We start from the raw sequence: 17771 nt of genomic DNA on the forward strand, positions 1-17771 counted from the left end.
CACCCTAGACCCACTTCAATTTGCTTACCGCCCCAATAGGTCCACAGATGATGCAATCGCAATCACACTGCACACTGCCCTAACCCATCTGGACAAGAGCAATACCTATGTAAGAATGCTGTTCATCGATTACAGCTCGGCATTTAACACCATAGTACCCTCCAAACTCGTCATTAAGACCCTGGATATCAACTCCTCCTTGTGCAACTGGGTCCTGGACTTCCTGACGGGCCACCCCTAGGTGGTGAGGGTAGGAAACAACATCTCCACCCCGCTGATCCTCAACACTGGGGCCCCACAAGGGTGCGTTCTCAGCCTTCTCCTGTACTCCCTGTTCACCCTTGACTGCGTGGCCATGCACGCCTCCAACTCAATCACCAAGTTTGCAGACGACACTACAGTGGTAGGCTTGATTACCAACAACAACGACGAGACGGTCTACAGGGAGGAGGTGAGGGCCCTCGGAGTGTGTTGTCAGGAAAATAACCTCACACTCAATGTCAAAAAAAGAAAAGGAGATGATCATGGACTTCAGGAAACAGCAGAGGGAGCACCCCCCTATCCACTTCGACGGGACAGTAGTGGAGAAGGTGGAACGTTTTAAGTTCCTCGGCGTACACATCACAGACAAACTGAAATGGTCTACCCAAAACAGACAGTGTGGTGAAGAAGGCGCAACAGCGCCTCTTCAACCTCAGGAGGCTGAAGAAATTTGGCTTGTCACCCGAAAACACTCACAAACTTGTACAGATGCACAATCGAGAGCATCCTGTCGGGCTGTATTACCGCCTGGTACGGCAACTGCTCCACCCACAACCGTAAGGCTCTCCAGAGGGTAGTGAGGTCTGCACAACGCATCACCGAGGGCAAACTACCTGCCCTCTAGGACACCTACAGCACCCGATGTCGCAGGAAGGCCAAAAAGATCATCAACGACAACAACCACCCGAGCCACTGCCTGTTCACCCCGCTATCATCCAGAAGGCGAGGTCAGTACAGGTGCATCAAAGCTGGGACCGAGAGACTGAAAAACAGCTTCTATCTCAAGGCCATCAGACTGTTAAACAGACATCACTAGCATTGAGTGGCTCCTGCCAACATACTGACTCAAATCTCTAGCCACTTTAATAATTAAAAATTAGATGTGATAAATGTATCACTAGTCACTTTAAACAATGCGACTTTATATAATGTTACCATCTACTGCATCTTGCCTATGCCGCACGGCCATCGCTCATCCATATATTTATATGTACATATTCTTATTCATTCCTTTACACTTGTGTGTATGAGGTAGTTGTTGTGAAATTGTTAGATTACTTGTTAGATATTAGTGCAAGGTCGGAACTAGAAGCATAAGCATTTCGCTACACTCGCATTAACATCTGCTAACCATGTGTATGTGAACAATAGAATTTGATTCGATTCGATTTGCCATGTGTTACTGTGTTCAGAGTTTGTTATAACCAACTTATTGATGTGATTATGAAAGGCTATAGGTCAGGCCCTATTGGTCACGCGCATGCGATGCATACATGTTTCACTAAAGAGACCAAAGGTTGAGGGAATAGGGAATGTTTTTTCCTAAACAAATTAGGGATTTCGGTAAAACATAACTTTTCAGTCAGAAATGGCTGTAATTATGTTGCAGATTCAGCAACACGGACAGCACGACACACACTGTCGATGTTCTGCGGCGGTCGCTGCAGCAGGGAGGAGAGAGAGACAACAGGTGCTAGTCACACAGTCACTCGCAGTCTCTTTTTTTAACACAGTGCAGCAAGTCTGAGCCAGGCACTGCACACTCAAATCAATTGCGGTCGGACTCCCTCTAGTCATTTGTGTGTCTTAATTATTTAATCAAACAGTTCGCTTAAAGCATCAGACAAGCTCAATGCATATAGTTGATTCGATTAAAACACACAGGATGGTGTCTATATATGGAAGAATACACGTTTAAAAATTCAGAACAGACGACTAACTATCATTATTGTTATTAACTCTCAGATGCAGACGTCATGTAAATTCGCAGCGGATAGCGTAGTATGCTAAATGACTTTGTGTCAGTCATCGTAATTACTGTGTTGCTGCTGCTCCCTCCACTACCAGCTTATTAAAATCCCCGAGTTGTGACTGCACCTCATGCAATTACTGCTGGTCTTTTGAGGCGCTGAGGCTGAAATAGGAGCAGACTTGCAGATCTGTCTGTGAGATAGACTCTGTTTATGAAGATCCAAATCCTACAAACCTTCCCAGTGTTTTCTATGTGGAGAGAATACTACTAATCTTACTGTTGTAAACAAGCTTTATAAGAATAAGGTGAGGTAGCTATTGAAATGAACCATTGATGACGCACACGCACGTATGCGTGCATGCACAGACAAATATACACACACACACAATATAATTTAGGCCTATTTGAGAAGAGATTCATACATGTCTTTAACCGTCTTCCATCTACTTTCTTTCCATCCGATTTGCAATTTCCTCTCACAGCCTAAACCTAGTGTTCTCCTCCTATCCATCAACCTGTTGCTAGGGAGAACAACAGACAGTCAGTTTCATATGGAGGGGATTGCTATTTATATCAGTTCAATGCATATTGAGCTGTGCAGGCTTCCCGCCGAGCAGCGTGGTACAAACCCAGCTACAGTGGAACTGTACAGCAGAGAGCTAATCGGCTTCCAATTGAACTCCCATCCATTGCATCTCAAGTATTTTCAGTTCGCAGAATTTTCGAGGTAGAATATTTCCGCTAGTTGTGAGGTGAGAAATACAAAAGGGAGGTTGTTCCTTACCCGTGTTGGAACCCGATAGGTTGTATCGGGAGTTGACCTTTCTGATGATGTTCTCGTGGATTTGATACCACTCGCTTTCCGTGGTGCATCTGGAACACAAAGGCAAAACATGTTGTGTCATGCATGATTTGGATCAACAAGATAACATTAGCCCAATAACATTCCTCCACTTTATAATATAAATCCAATGAAACACAGAGGTAGAGAAGTGTCAAAACTCTGGGTTAAATACTATCGGCCTATTGTCCACCCATTTCAGCCCCTATGTAGGTCAAACCATTACTGTGTCCCTAACGGCTTTTTCAATCATCCCTTGGGCATGTATCTAGAGTGCTGTAATAGTACCCGTGTGTGTGTGTGTGTGTGTGTGTGTGTGTGTGTGTGTGTGTGTGTGTGTGTGTGTGTGTGTGTCTGTGTGTGTGTCTGTGTGTGTGTAAGCTGGTCAACACTGTTGCACCACAATCCGTCCACTGTGAAAGCTGGTCAACACTGTCGCACCACAATCCGTCCACTGTGAAAGCTGAACAATGTATCTGCTACATTATTTCACTGTCTGTGAGAGGGTACTGAAGTGTATTGTGACGTCTGTGTAAAAATGCACTTTCGATATGATGGAAGGTGACTCACGCGTAAACCTTCAGTAGGTGGTCGTCTTTAGAGTCTGCCGTGAGGAGGTCTGCGATACTGACCACAGCACAGCCGAAGGGCCGTCTGTACTGGGTACTACACAGGTTCTTCTTCTCCCCAGCACCCATCCGCCCTGCAACCAACATAACGACAACACAGTCAATGTCTGTACAGCAGTGCTCTGTAGTTACTATATTAAAGAGTGTTACCACTTAATTATAATTAATGCAACACTATAATACTATGTTATTACTGTGTTAGAGCTGTGTTCATTTTTTTTATGTATGCAATATAAATGTAGTGTTTGACTAATTAAGGGGGGGGGAACACTGGGAACTTACCAATTCTCATAATGTGAACAACAATGTAGACGTCTTTTCTGAGATCGCTGCTCCCCAAATCCTGAAGAGAGAAAAACATAAATTTTTAATGAAAGGGTGATGGTAGTATCCTCAATACAATAACAGACAAAGCGTCATGTGCAGAACGACTACTACTTCTATACCCCCCCTAGGGTGCATAGAAGACACAGTGAAGTTCAGTACTCACCACAAAGAGGGTGCATTGTCTCTCTGTCTTCTCTGGCGACTTGGGCACTCCGTTCTTATTCAGTCTGACAAAGAACCTCTCACTGGAGGACAAAAGAGGAGAAAATAGGAAAGAAGAGGGGAAGAGAGGTTATTCATTGTCACGCCATAAAGAAAATATATGTTAGTGATGACAGTAAACATGACAGAGGAGGGGAGTTGGCTAAACAATCAGCAAGCTACCAGATCAGGTCTCCCACACAAGAGTAGTGTACTACAGTACAAGTAGATGTAGTGTACTAGTAGTGTACTACAGTACAAGAAGATGTAGTGTACTAGTAGTGTACTACAGTACAAGAAGATGTAGTGTACTAGTAGTGTACTACAGTACAAGTAGTGTACTAGTAGTGTACTACAGTACAAGCAGATGTAGTGTATTAGTCTACAAGAGCACAACAAGAGGTAACCCAGAGGTAAGCACCTCCATATTCACAGAGAGAGAGCCCTGTGGCAAACAACGCTAGAAGAAGAAATGAATGCCATCGCACCATGACGAGACTGTACGCAACATGTCCGCAACATATCCGGCAACACAGAAAATAATATGCTTCAATTCCATGTCCGACAACACAAGAAAATGATGCTTCCTTTCTACCAAACTAGATTAAATATTCATAGAATTTAGCAAATTCTTCAGGAGCGATACTAACCCAGTTCTTGGACTGTCAACCAACGGAAAGGAAAGTAAGTGAGTGTAGATTAGAATGAACAAAGCAAAGCGCTTTGCAATAACATTGGGGATACACTGCAATGTTGGATGTCATTGTAATTTTGCAGTATGTCAAGGAGATGAAGGGGGAATTCATAAAAACATTATAGATCATGGAAGAAAAGCAGTGAAATGGCAAATGTCGCAATATGCACCTACATATGAAGACCGTACTTGCTACAAAGTTACAGAAAGCTAAACCGCACACAAACCGAAACTGGATACATTGGAAACGCAGGTCCAACGAAGAAAAACTTAGCTAGCTAGCAATTGATTTGTTTTTGCAGAGACATATTTTTGGGGAGAATAACCTGACGTGGTGAGTGATGAACATGAATTTCAAGACACAAGTGGCGCTATGCTGTCAAATCCTCCCACATGAAACGTCTAGTTTAACCAGCTGTTTTCAGCATCTGATCTTTTTTAATTCGGCTGTCATATTGGCAGGTTTGCTAGCAACAAACTATTTAGCTAGCTTCTAGCCTAGTGTTTGATATGCAATGTGATCTCCTCGTAACGAACAGTGTTAAGTGTCCTGACGAGAAGGCCCTTTGCCAGGCAAAATTGGGCATCATCAGCTCATTGTTATAGAAGTAACAAACGCAAATGCAGCTAATTAGCTTTTATTTTGGCTGCAGAGGTCGTGACTGTGTTAGCAGTAACTAGCTAGCTAGCTAGCAAGCAAGGAATAAGAACAGAAAATACAGAATGAACAACTGGGATGCATCTCTAGTAACAAAAAGAGGAGAAAGTATGAATTGAAATATCAACAAAAAAATGTTATTTCTAGAAGTAAATGGCTGCTTTAAATTTGTTTTCTCTGGTAACTGTGGTATAAGAGGGATAAATCCCACTGTCCTTCATTAAATAGTACCCGCAAAACACCAGTCTCAACGTCAACAGTGAAGAGGCGACTCCGGGATGCTGGCCTTCTAGGCAGAGTTCCTCTGTCCAGTGTCCGTGTTCTTTTGCCCATCTTAATCTTTAATTTTTATTGGCCAGTCTGAGATATGGCTTTTTCTTTGCAACTCTGCCTAGAAGGCCAGCATCCCGGGGTCACCATTTCACTCTTGACGTTGAGACTGGTGTTTTGCGGGTACTTTTTAATGAAGCTGCCAGTTGAGGACTTGTGAGGTGTCTGTTTCTCAAATTAGACACTAATGTACTTGTCCTCTTTCTCAGTTGTGGGGGCCTCCCAATCCTCTTTCTATTCTGTTAGAGACAGTTTGCGCTGTTCTGTGAAGGGAGTAGTACACAGCGTTGTACGAGATCTTCAGTTTCTTGGCAATTTCTCGCATGGAATTGCCTTCATTTCTCAGAACAAGAATAGACTGCCGAGTTTCAGAAGAAAGTTCTTTGTTTCTGGACATTTTGAGCCTGTAATCGAACGCACAAATGCTGATGCTCCAGATACTCAACTAGTCTAAAGAAGGCCAGTTCTATTGCTTCTTTAATCAGAACACAGTTTTCAGCTCTGCAATTGTAATTGCAAAAGGGTTTTCTAATGATCAATTAGCCTTTTAAAATGATAAACTTGGATTAGCTAACACAACGTGCCATTGGAACACAGGAGTGATGGTTGCTGATAATGGGCCTCTGTAACGCCTTTGTAGATATTCCATAAGAAATCTGCAGTTTCCAGCTACAATAGTCATTTACAACATTAACAATGTCTTCACTGTATTTCTGATCAATGTGATGTTATTTTAAATGGACAAAAAAAATGAGCTTTTCTTTCAAAAACAAGGACATTTCTAAGTGACCCCAAACTTTTGAACGGTAGTGTACATAGCATGCTTATTATACATATTGTGTATATACAAATTCCAAAAACATCTACAAACTGTGCATTTAACCAACTGCAGGATAATAGAACTGGCCTCAGATGCTTCCATGCTGAAAGGATAGGGAGGAGAGTGACTGTCAGACAGAGGACACACACACGCACACATACACACACACACACCATCCCCTGCCATACTTGTCCCATCCCGCTGCCAACGGCCAGCTAATCCTGTTAGGTGACTTTCACAGCCCTCAGATAAGCAGAGAGAGAGCATTGTAATGCTGGGACAGCAAGCCAACTCCAACCTCGCTGCTACAGCTATAGCCTTACATGGGCCGTTAGCTAGCAAGCCTGTTAATTCAGTAAGCCAACCAGGAGATTGACAGATTCCTATGCATTAAGCATGGGAGTCACACACGTGCGCGCTCGCACCCACCCACTCCAATCTCTAATTAACACTACATTTTTGAAACCTCATCCTCCAATTACCAGCCGCTCCAGTGCATACAGGTCCCTGAGCCCCACGACACACACACAGCTGCAAGGCTGCTGATCAGGTTGCTTCAGACCACTAGCAGGTCCCTAGTGGGACCATATCACTGCCTATCAGCAGATTCATTTAAATATAATGAATGGCTTCTCTCCCTCTCGCTCATCACATAGTCCCTCTGCAGTGCTCGGAGCATTTGTTTTTTTCCTCCCCCGATATCGATGATTGCATTAGGAAAGAGATCCAGACATGAGCGCGGGCCAGAATGACCTGGCTGGTGTGTGTTGAAGGCTAGGTAAATGAACCACGCTATGCAGAGTCTCCAGGGGAAGAGGAGACGGGATATCACTCCACAATGGACTGTCTGAATCAGTCTGAGGGACTATCGTATAGCCACACGACATGGCCCACACATTCACAGACACAAACACACGAGTGAAGCACTGCGAGAGTGTGTCTCATAGAGGACCCAGACCAGACGCGGATTTAGGTATAGGCGACATGGGCTGCCGTCCATGGCGGCGGCACGGGGCGCCCGCGCAAATTATTTGGGAGTGGTGACATTTGCGCGATCGATTTTCTATCGCTCATTTGCACGTCACGTGAATGATATCATGTCACCGTGTGGGACTGTGGGTCAATTAACCTTGTCGGAGCGGGCACCCTGATTCTAGTTTGTGAGCTAGGCAGGCTACTGCCTGGGAAGGTCTCCCACTCAGAAGTATGAGATGGGGAGGGGGCGATGGTAGGTTGACCTCAGGTCTCCCCACTGGAAGCCTGAGGTTGGGGGAGCGGGGGAATCTATCAAATAGCACACCTCTAACTTTGTACAGTACTAATGCAATTAACAAAATTCATTCACACTACGAAATGCTACCAAATAAACCATAATACTGTGAATATATATTAACATATTGTTGCATTTTTTTCTTGTTTGTGCGAAATAGTTAAGAACAATATAAAACCAGTCTTCACACCACCAAGGTGAATTGGTTTAGTCTTGACTCTTGGTTGACAGTGTTGGGGGAAGGGTAATGTATTCATGCTCGAATGCCAAATCAACACAAATTTGTTTCTATTTGTCTTTGTTATTTCTTTTTGATATTTATGAGTCTTACTTTTGTATATATTTTAATATTTATGTCGTTTTAAATGTTATGATTATTTATTTGTGTTGTTTCAATGTCTGAATAAAAATAACCGTTAGTGCAGAATGGTGCTTTTTTTGTGTGGGGGGGGGGGGGGTCCCAGGGAGCCATACAAGCTAGAACCGGCACTGACCCAGACCTTTGAAAAAAAGTGTTGTTACCAATTCCAAGCATACCAATCAACATCCAAGCAATCAGTGAATGTGTCCCCACTACGCCATCTGTGACAGCTCTCATTAGACTGCTGTTGTTTTACTGGCTGCTCTAACAATAGATGTTTGTGTAGACAGCAGCTAGTGCCCCATTTCCACTCATCCATCCATCCCTAGTCTTGTTAAAACTGACCAGAGCGTGGAAGAGGAGAGGGAACCCATTAGTTTCTATGACAGCAGAGAGACAGGGGCTTGAGTGAATGTTGACAGAACTGCTCAGTAGAGAGAGAGAGAGAGAGAGGTATCTGGATGGCTTGTCAGTGTCATCCACTCGAGAGTGGTTGTAGTCGTGTGTGTGTGTGTGTGTGTGTGTGTGTGTGTGTGTGTGTGTGTGTGTGCACGCCTGCATCCATGCTAGGGTTATTAGATATAACACAGATGCCATGTCTGACTCTGAATAAGGGTTTTTGCTGAGCTGGTGGTGCTGGCATGGTTTCTCTTTCCTCTAGCTGTGGTCGAGAAAGAGCAGGTCGGACCCCCATCTGGCTCCAGTCAAACCCCGAACCAACACAACACCATAAGGACTAATTAACTGGCTGTCAGCCAGGTAGAGGGAAAAAAGCCTTGGAATACAGCCCAAAAAAAACAGAGTCCACGTCCCAAATGGCACCCTAATTCCCTATATAGTGCACTACTTTTTGACCAGAGCCCTACGTCAAAAGTAGCGGGTGCCATTTGGGATGCGGCCAGATTCCCCTTCAAGACAACATAGGTGGAAGGAAGATAAGCTCTGTGTGCCCGCTGAGTTTCCAGACAATGGAGGAACAATGGAGGAAAACAGCTGAAGACAGCTGAACAGCCCCCCCCCCGGCCCCCAGCCAGAGAGAGAGAGAGAAAGAGAGGGGGAGAAAGTAATTATATATAACGTGATAGTCGGCTGGGATAAGTTGGATGCGTTGTGTTTCTCATGTCTCTGGGCTAGAAGATGCACAATTCCATCAAGTCTATATCAAGGTAAGAATCACATAAATGATATAGTCTTTCGAACGATTCTGACTATGTTTTGTGGGGGGTTACGTTTATATTTATCAAGCAACTGAGCGACAGCTAAGTTCTCTTAATAAGAGAACTATCGTATAGGTAGTGTGCTTAAAATACATTTCAAACGGCATGGCATTACAATTAAGGACCAATTACCGGGCACAGGTACTTAGTGGCAAGCTTTTTAAAAGAAAGCGCGCGAGAGAGAGAGAGAGCGAGCAAGACAGCGAGAGAGAGCTGGTTGGAGCGAAAATTAAGATAATACCGTTAAAGCTAATTATACACACTGCGACAAAGTTGCTTGCTGGGAAAGTGAGAGAAAAAAAATTGCCTTCATTATCATGGACTTCAGAGCTGTGAGTTAGAGAGCCAGAAGAACACACTTAAATAGGCCCCTTTTTAAAGCGAGTCCCACTGGCACTGTGCAGGTAGGTATTTTATTCAGAACCTGCTCTTATTCCCCCGTGCACACTCTCGACGTTCAGGCAGACAAAGCACGCCATCAACACAGCCTTGTGCAGAGAAGGTGAAAATATATGTTCTCTCATGTGATATTAGTCACAGCAACACTCACAGTGGGAAGAGGTGTAGCGACTAACTATAAGATGAAAAGCTTCCGGGAGGATGAAACGCAACAGAGCGACATCCATTGACAGTTATCTGGACAACAGACTCCACAATGAATTCTGGGACGTCAGTCTATCGATGCCTACGAATAACTGTATGAATAATGGTTGACTAGATACACTTGGCTTCTCGTCTCTGTTGCACATGCTGAAACATTCATCCCATCACCATCAGCCTAGTTTCTATCATGTTAGCCACCAGGGTACAGACGTCAGACACTGTTGTACAGAAAGAGGACGCTTGAGCCTCTTCTCACATTTCCTTTTCTGTTCTGATGAATGATTTCATTTGCGAGTTGAAATGGAATTGCTTCCCTTTGACTCACGACACACTCAACTCTTCAGAGGAAACAGTGACGTTAATTCACACAACATTCTCACCAACGGGCCACTATGAGTGTGTGTGTGTGTGTGTGTGTGTGTGTGTGTGTGTGTGTGCGTGCGTGCACACATGCGTGGATCTACCCAAGTGCGTGTGTGTGGTGTTCCTTCACACGTAATCACCCGTGTGCCTCCCTCATAATTACTACCACCAGCAATGGCCAACCGCAAACAAACCCAGTGACGTGGCTTTGAGACAGACGTGTGTTTACAGTCAGATGAAAGGAACATGGCCTTACCCACTTCAACTATGCCACCAGTTAACAGCTCATTGTCACGCAGCATTACAGTCCCGATAGGATTAGCTACAAGTGTGGTAGCCTCAGTGGAGGTCAAGGGGGAAAAAACAACCGATAAACTGGTTGCTAGATGCCAGAACTGGTTAAAATGTAATTCCATTGTTAGTTGCAAAGACCCCCAACACAAGGTCAGAGGTCAGTCAATCCTGTTCACTTCAAAACAACATCACGAGACCCTACTTACCCTACCTACTTAAATATATAGTGCAATACAATAAAACACAACACAAAATGTGTTCATCTCTTTGAATTTGATTTGGGGCAGCCCCCAGCGGATGCAAGACACACATACTATAACTTAGACTTTGAAGTCAGCAACATATCGATAGTAGCACATCACTGAGAATGCATGCCAATACAGTGTTTCATTCTAAGTAGTATACCTGTGTTAATATCAAAACATACAGTCACTGCGGGTGCAACGTTTTTGAAAGTTTTTTGTTTTTTACCTGAGTGGTCTGTTCTCCCTGCCGTCGTAGATGTGGAAGAAAACCTCCAGCTCCTCTCCCAGGTTGGAGCTCATCAGACTCTTCATGTGGACGAAGAGGTGGTGCGTGCTGGCCGGCACCGGAGTCTCCTTCTTACGGTGACGGTGCTCCATCTGTAGGGTGGACAAACAGTATCAGAGATCATCTGGACGGTGCAAACACCAGTCCAGTCTAGCGGTGCTTTATCGTCAAAAGGGGCATAAATGTCAAAACCCTTATGGTCATCAGCCGGTGCAAACACGGGTTTACCGGTTGTTTATTATCTGACCGAGGGATGTCATGAAGACAGGAAGCTAACGCTCTGTAATGTGTGCACACAGGATTAGACATGTCAAAACCCTGGCGGTCATCAGCCAGTTCAAACACAGGTCTTTTATTATAGCATCTAGACACAGCCTTATCGTTGGTTCTGAGTGCAGAGATTATCCCATGAACACAATTGAATCACTTTCCCTTTTTCAATGAGCTGATTTATTCAGCGTTGACCTTCATAAAAAAAATGTTATGATCTAATTTGACTTGAATTAAACACTTCAAAGTGGACCTACAGTAGCTCTGTGAAAATAAACGGCAGCATTGGCTTTTTAAGCTGTTCTGTCTACTCTGGCATTTGCCTTTCATCTCAGTTGAGGAAAGCTCTTTATAACTGGTTGAGTAGAGCAGGTAAAGAGAACGAGGTAATTTCAGATTTATGCTGCATTTTCACCCTTTCGCTACAAATCCCATTAAAGGGGCAATCAGCAGTTGCAACATCCATTTTTTGGACGTATAAATGAATGATATGTACCCATTGATTCTTGAAGAATATAACTTAGAAATGCCTCATGGGCTTAGTTTAACTGTCACACCGCATTAGAACACTTATTTTACTCCAATGTTTGTAAACATGGTTAAAACTATAATTTTGATATCACAGATGGTCAGTACCTCCATCCATAGATAATTTCTCCTGACCCATCCATCAACTTTTTACCAAAACAGTGGAGGGGAAAATGCTTTTTTATTGTTTCAACTGCTGATTGGCCCTTTAAGTCAAGCTGTGGAAAAGCTATGCATATTATTTTCTCAAAAACGTGTTAAGTATTCCATTTAATCCCAGAGGCTGTGCGTTCACAGCACGCTTCCTTAATAGTCGCCCAAATCTAATTTGTTTCAGTTAATATGCTGCCCTCTTTGTAGAAAAAAAACCACACACACGCATGAGGAAATGCACACACACACACACACACGCCATTTACACCTTTATAGGAAGAATGTCACAACACAGAGTGCTTCAAAGGAATTATATTTATTTCATTTGCGCGCACACACGCATACACGCACACACACACACACACACACACACACACACACACACACACACACACACACACACACACACACACACACACACACACACACACAGCACAATCAGCCATGTCAAACTGGGATAGAATGAACAGTAGCACAATGTACCCACAGCATCAAGTATTATGCGCTCTTAAGCACTGTATAATAATGTATTAATTCAACCAGATCTACAGTATATCTCTACATTATTATCTGGCACAGCAGTGTGTGGGGTAGTACTGTAAAGGCGTCCGCATGCATCCCAGCCGAAACAGTTTGGAAGAGTTCGTGCATAGATTATGACGACATTTTGTGACGTTTTGGTTTGTTTTGGACTTTGGTATGTCTTTTTTTTGGTTGTTCGGGCACACAAAATGTTTTCTTGAGGCAAGCTGAAGTCGGTTGCCAAAGTCTACGCCCCTTCGTCGGTGATTGGTCAACAGTAAGGATTCCTCAGTAAAGTCTTTGATGTCATTCAACGAGAGACGACTCGTTTTCATGAACATTTTCTTATTTAGAAATACTGCACCAAACAGCTTAGATGTAAAATTGCTTGACTAAGATCTCAGCATAAAACGTAAAATTACTGACAGATTTCTTGAGTTACCTTCTGACTATTTTGAGGAAGTGCATACTGTCTATGGTATCTCAAAATGGACAAAGAGTACTATTCACACTTGTTTCTTGTTTTTCAAGCGAATGTCTGTTAAGGGAGTATGCGGGCACACTCGTTCGGTTCGCCTAGCCGACTTCGGCTACCCGCCAGCCGAACTGAAGCATGCTGACGCCTTAATACAGATTATTCACAGCTCACTGCACAAGTTTGCATAAACTGAGGACAGAAAAAGAATGAACTCTCATCTTCCTTAGTCATTGTCTGTGTTGGCGCCCAGTACAAGGACAAAAGAAGGACTGGTGGTAAACAACTAAACATCGAGCCAGGACCCAGTCCAAGTCTTCCTTGCACTCTTGCATGCATGCACCCACCCACCCACTCACTCACTCCCTCCCTCCACCAGATGGTTGCTATAGTTCCCGCCAAAGCCTGCTCTGCATTCATCTTCACTTTTCTTTCAGGGAAAGGACTAAGAGGTGGAGGCGAGGAAGATGTTGGGAGGGAGGAGGAGAAGAGAGGCGAGGAGAGGGGGCACCAGCAGGCATTGAGACGTTATGTTTTCTGCGGCTCGCGTAACAGGGTTAATCTCCCAGTTTAGTTTCATCTGGAATGAATAGGCTTATGAGACAGCTGATAGAGTTTCACTAGCGGCTTTCTTCTCTGTCTCTACTGTACAGTACGTTAAGTAACCGAGGGGAGACAATGACTTACGTGACTGCTTCTGCCTCACTTAATACCAGTGTAGTATTGTAACTCAACCGTTCAAACCATTCAAATATTGTTCATAATATATATATATATATATATATATATATATATATATATATATATATAATAATTATGCCATTGAGCGGATGCTTTTATCCAAAGTGACTTACAGTCATGCATGCATACAGTTTTTACATATGGGTGGTTTTTGGAAGCGAACTCACTATCCAGCTGCTACAGAGGACCAGGTTCACCATGTAATATTTTCTAGCAAGTAGCGTGAAACAGAAACAAGTATTGTAACAGTCTAAATGTCCCTGGGCTTTAAGGAGAGAGAGTTAAATACAGCCTACTTGTCATGTCCTGACCAGTGTAGGGGTTATTTGTGATTGTAGTTTGGTCAGGACGTGGCAGAGGGTATTTGTTTTATGTGGTTCGGGGTGGTGGTTTGTTTAGAAGGGTGATTGATTTATTATTTCCGGGTTATGTTCTATGTTTTTGTATTTCTATGTTCTTTCTAGTTTAGTATTTTCTATTTTAGGTAATTGGGTGCTGGACTCTCAATTGAAGACAGTTGTTTGTAGTTGCCTTTGATTGAGAGTCCTATATATAGGGATGTGTTTTGTTTGTTAATTGTGGGTAGTTGTCTTTAGCACTGCTGTAGTAAGTGTAGCCTGTTAAACTGTCTTCTTTTGTTTATTGTTTTTCCCGTGTTCACATTTATTTAATAAATTAATATGATGAGCACGCAACCCGCTGCGCCTTGGTCCTCTCTACCCAATGACAGCCGTTACACTACTGAGATTCTTAAGAGATCACATAATCAAGGCTACAGTATACAAGGATCCTTCCACTATGCCTTTATCACATGAAACGTGCGGCAAAGGACAATCTGAAAATAAAATATCCTAGACCAGCACGGTTCAGGTCGGCACAATAGTGTGAAACAGGTTACTATCTCCATGCCATCTCCATGTGTGCTAGTGCTAAATGGAGACACTATGTTGACCTAGGTAAACCTGAACTATCCATCACCACTGTTGAGTATGACAGTGTAGTGAGCCCTGCTGTCCCTGCTCTGCTCTGGGCTCTCTGACCTACAGCTCAGTGGTCCTAAACACACATCTGAATTACCGGTAGAGAGGTTGGCGCAATATAGTAGAATAAATGATGCTTTTTAAATCACCAAGATCGGGTCACAATAAAGTAATAATATACATGAATATACCATTTAGCAGACGCTTTTATTCAAAGTGTCTCACAGTCATGCGGGCATACATTTTACGTACGGGTGGTCCTGGGAATCGAACCAAGCGCCATGCTCCACCAAGTATTCTTGAAGGAATCATCTAACCGAACACTCATGCTCTGACGCAAATCATTTGTGTTTTGTTGGCCAAGTGCACCTTAGTTTCTTTCTCTAATACTCACTGTAAAAAGAGGAATGGTACTGTTGTTCATCTGAAGTGCTTTTTCTGAGTGGCATGATCCAAAATTAAGCTTTGGTTCGTTCACCGTATTCTATTACATTTGTGTCTGAAATCAAATGAATAATTTGACAGATCAATATCAGTTTCTGAATTTGATGAAAGCTTCTAAATTGCTTTCAACACCTCAAGCGCATTGCATAGCGGTGGGAGCAATGTAGCAGCAGCAGCCAATCAGAAGAGCTGGAGGTGTGGCCTATTGGGGGTGTGACTTTGTTTGTTCTTTTGGCCACCCGTGAGAGTGAATGTCATTCCAGGTAATATGTTCTTCTTTTATGATTATATGTTCACTGCCAGCTCTGAATAATAAAGAAATTAGAGGATATTTCAAGGAAATCTGATCAAAGCATGAAAAATTTCTGTTGCTTCTACATTGATAAAATTTGATCATAAAGTTACTGTTGATTCATTATTAAGGGGACAAGGTGACATTTTTTATTTAACCTTTATTTAACTAGGCAAGTCAGTTAAGAACAAAATGTTATTTACAATGACGGCCTACCCTGGACGACCATAGGCCAATTCTGCACCGCCCTATGGGCATGGTTTATATAGATGGACATGGTTATGCACTGGTGCCAAATGTTTACTGTAGGGTGTTAGCAAATATCATTAAAAGTTTACCCTATTTACCTATGGCAAATATACTTATATGTTTCCCATTTTATCTGTGTCTGGTGTTAGCTAGATACTGGCTAGCTATGTCTTCAGTCAGCATGGAACAAAAGGGGGGGAAGGGTCGTTCAAAACTCTGACACCGTTGTCAAGTCAACACATCCGTCAGTGCTGCTGTGAAACGCAGCACAAAAGACATGCCAAATGGGAGAGGTGTATATATATATATATATATATATCTCTCGTTGATGCAATTTCAATGTTGCTTGAGTTGTTTTGTGCATCACCAATTTAGCTTGAGGTGATTTTTACTGCAGCGCTGCATGCCTATGCTTGGCATAGGCATTTCAAAGAGCTGTCACTCAAGGTGAGCTCATGAATATAAGATCCTCCTGGCAGTTAGCCATGAGAGGAAAAAGTACTTTCCAGAATGACTGTACAGGATTTTTAAATAATATCTGCGTAATGTGATATTAAAGAGCTGGTCACCATCTGGTTACAATATTGTAACCAGTTAATGTAGAAGTCTTATGTAAAGAAAGAGTCTTTATTTCAAACAACTTCATATTTTGATTAACAGGAAATGTATTAAATTCCTTGTAACCTAATTGAAGAAATGTGGATAGGTAAAAATAAAAAATGTACTTGGTACAAAATGGGTTTTACACACACAATTGTTTTCGGTTGATCCAAATATACATTTTTTACAGTGCACACATTTACATTTTAGTCATTTAGCAGACGCTCTTATCCAGAGCGACTTACAGTAGTGAATGCATACATTTCATTAAAAAAATTCTCCGTACTGGTCCCCCGTGGGAATCGAACCCACAACCCTGGCGTTGCAAACACCATGCTCTACCAACTGAGCCACACGGGACTGTTTCTCACCTATAGTAACTGTAGGGTTTGGTGGATGGACTCAGAGAGAAGACATCTCATCTCCTTGTACATACACAAGGTTAATCCTGCAAAGCACTCATCCGTAACTAGGGCTGTGGCGGTCGTGTAATTTTGTCTGCTGGTTATTGTCATGCAAAAGACTGCCGGTCTCACGGTAATTGACCGTTAATTAACATAAACACGAATAGCATCTCCGGGCCTCCACGAATACAAGCTGCTGATGCGCACATTTGGAACATGAACAGTAAAACAATTATAATAAATCAATTGAATATACACCATCACAATACATCCATTATTTCTTTTAGGCAGGTCTAGAGAAACATTATGATATGAAGAAAATGAATTCAGAAGAACAGAATATGTTGGTCTACTGTATGTTATCTGACTATTCTTCATGCCATAGGCTGTAGGCTTGTTCATTTAGCTGACAAGACAAGCTTATAAGTCCCATGCCATTATTTTATATTATATGATTTTATAGTAAGAAGATTATAATTGAACTTCGTTGGGTAACATAGAAAGGATATTTTTCCCATCCCGGAGTTAGAGTGCACATACGAAGTAGCTATGTTGAGCGTAAAAGTGATCATTTGAAACAGGACCTATATGCCAAATTTGTTTAGATTTAGAAATGGCCCGTTATCAAATGGGCAGGAAAAGAGGAAAAAGACCGTATGCACTCGAATAGCGAATGGAGGCCACTTTCCTGCTGGTTCGTCCCATGTTGGGTAGGCTACTGTGGATATATCACTGCACAACAGGTGATATTACGTCCAAACTCTGTATGCCATGGCCTCTCCAACCCTGTTCCTGCAGCTACCCAGCGCTTCATTTGGGAAATCAAGTGACATCTGTTCAGGAACATCGATAGTAACATGTTTTCCCAACGAAACATACAAAACATGAACAAAAGTATGTGGACACCTGTTCATCAAACATCTCATTCCAACACTATGGGCATTATAACAGACTCCACTC

The 17771-nt window shown here is 42.8% G+C and overlaps 1 protein-coding gene across 7 annotated transcripts in view; it reads right to left on the reverse strand.

The window, feature by feature from the left end:
- LOC115198734 (dedicator of cytokinesis protein 4) overlaps positions 1 to 17771 on the reverse strand; it is a 142343-nt gene that overhangs the window by 78067 nt on the left and 46505 nt on the right. For all 7 annotated transcript variants that reach the window (XM_029760965.1, XM_029760962.1, XM_029760961.1 and 4 more), the window contains exons 8-12: positions 11094 to 11245; positions 3975 to 4056; positions 3767 to 3827; positions 3426 to 3558; positions 2799 to 2887 (exon numbers count right to left, since the gene is read on the reverse strand). In XM_029760965.1, the coding sequence (XP_029616825.1) occupies positions 2799 to 2887; positions 3426 to 3558; positions 3767 to 3827; positions 3975 to 4056; positions 11094 to 11245 (517 nt within the window). The remainder of the gene's footprint in view (positions 1 to 2798; positions 2888 to 3425; positions 3559 to 3766; positions 3828 to 3974; positions 4057 to 11093; positions 11246 to 17771) is intronic.

This window comes from Salmo trutta, chromosome 8, assembly GCF_901001165.1.
Source record: "Salmo trutta chromosome 8, fSalTru1.1, whole genome shotgun sequence".
In the NCBI taxonomy this organism is placed as follows: Eukaryota; Metazoa; Chordata; class Actinopteri; order Salmoniformes; family Salmonidae; genus Salmo; species Salmo trutta.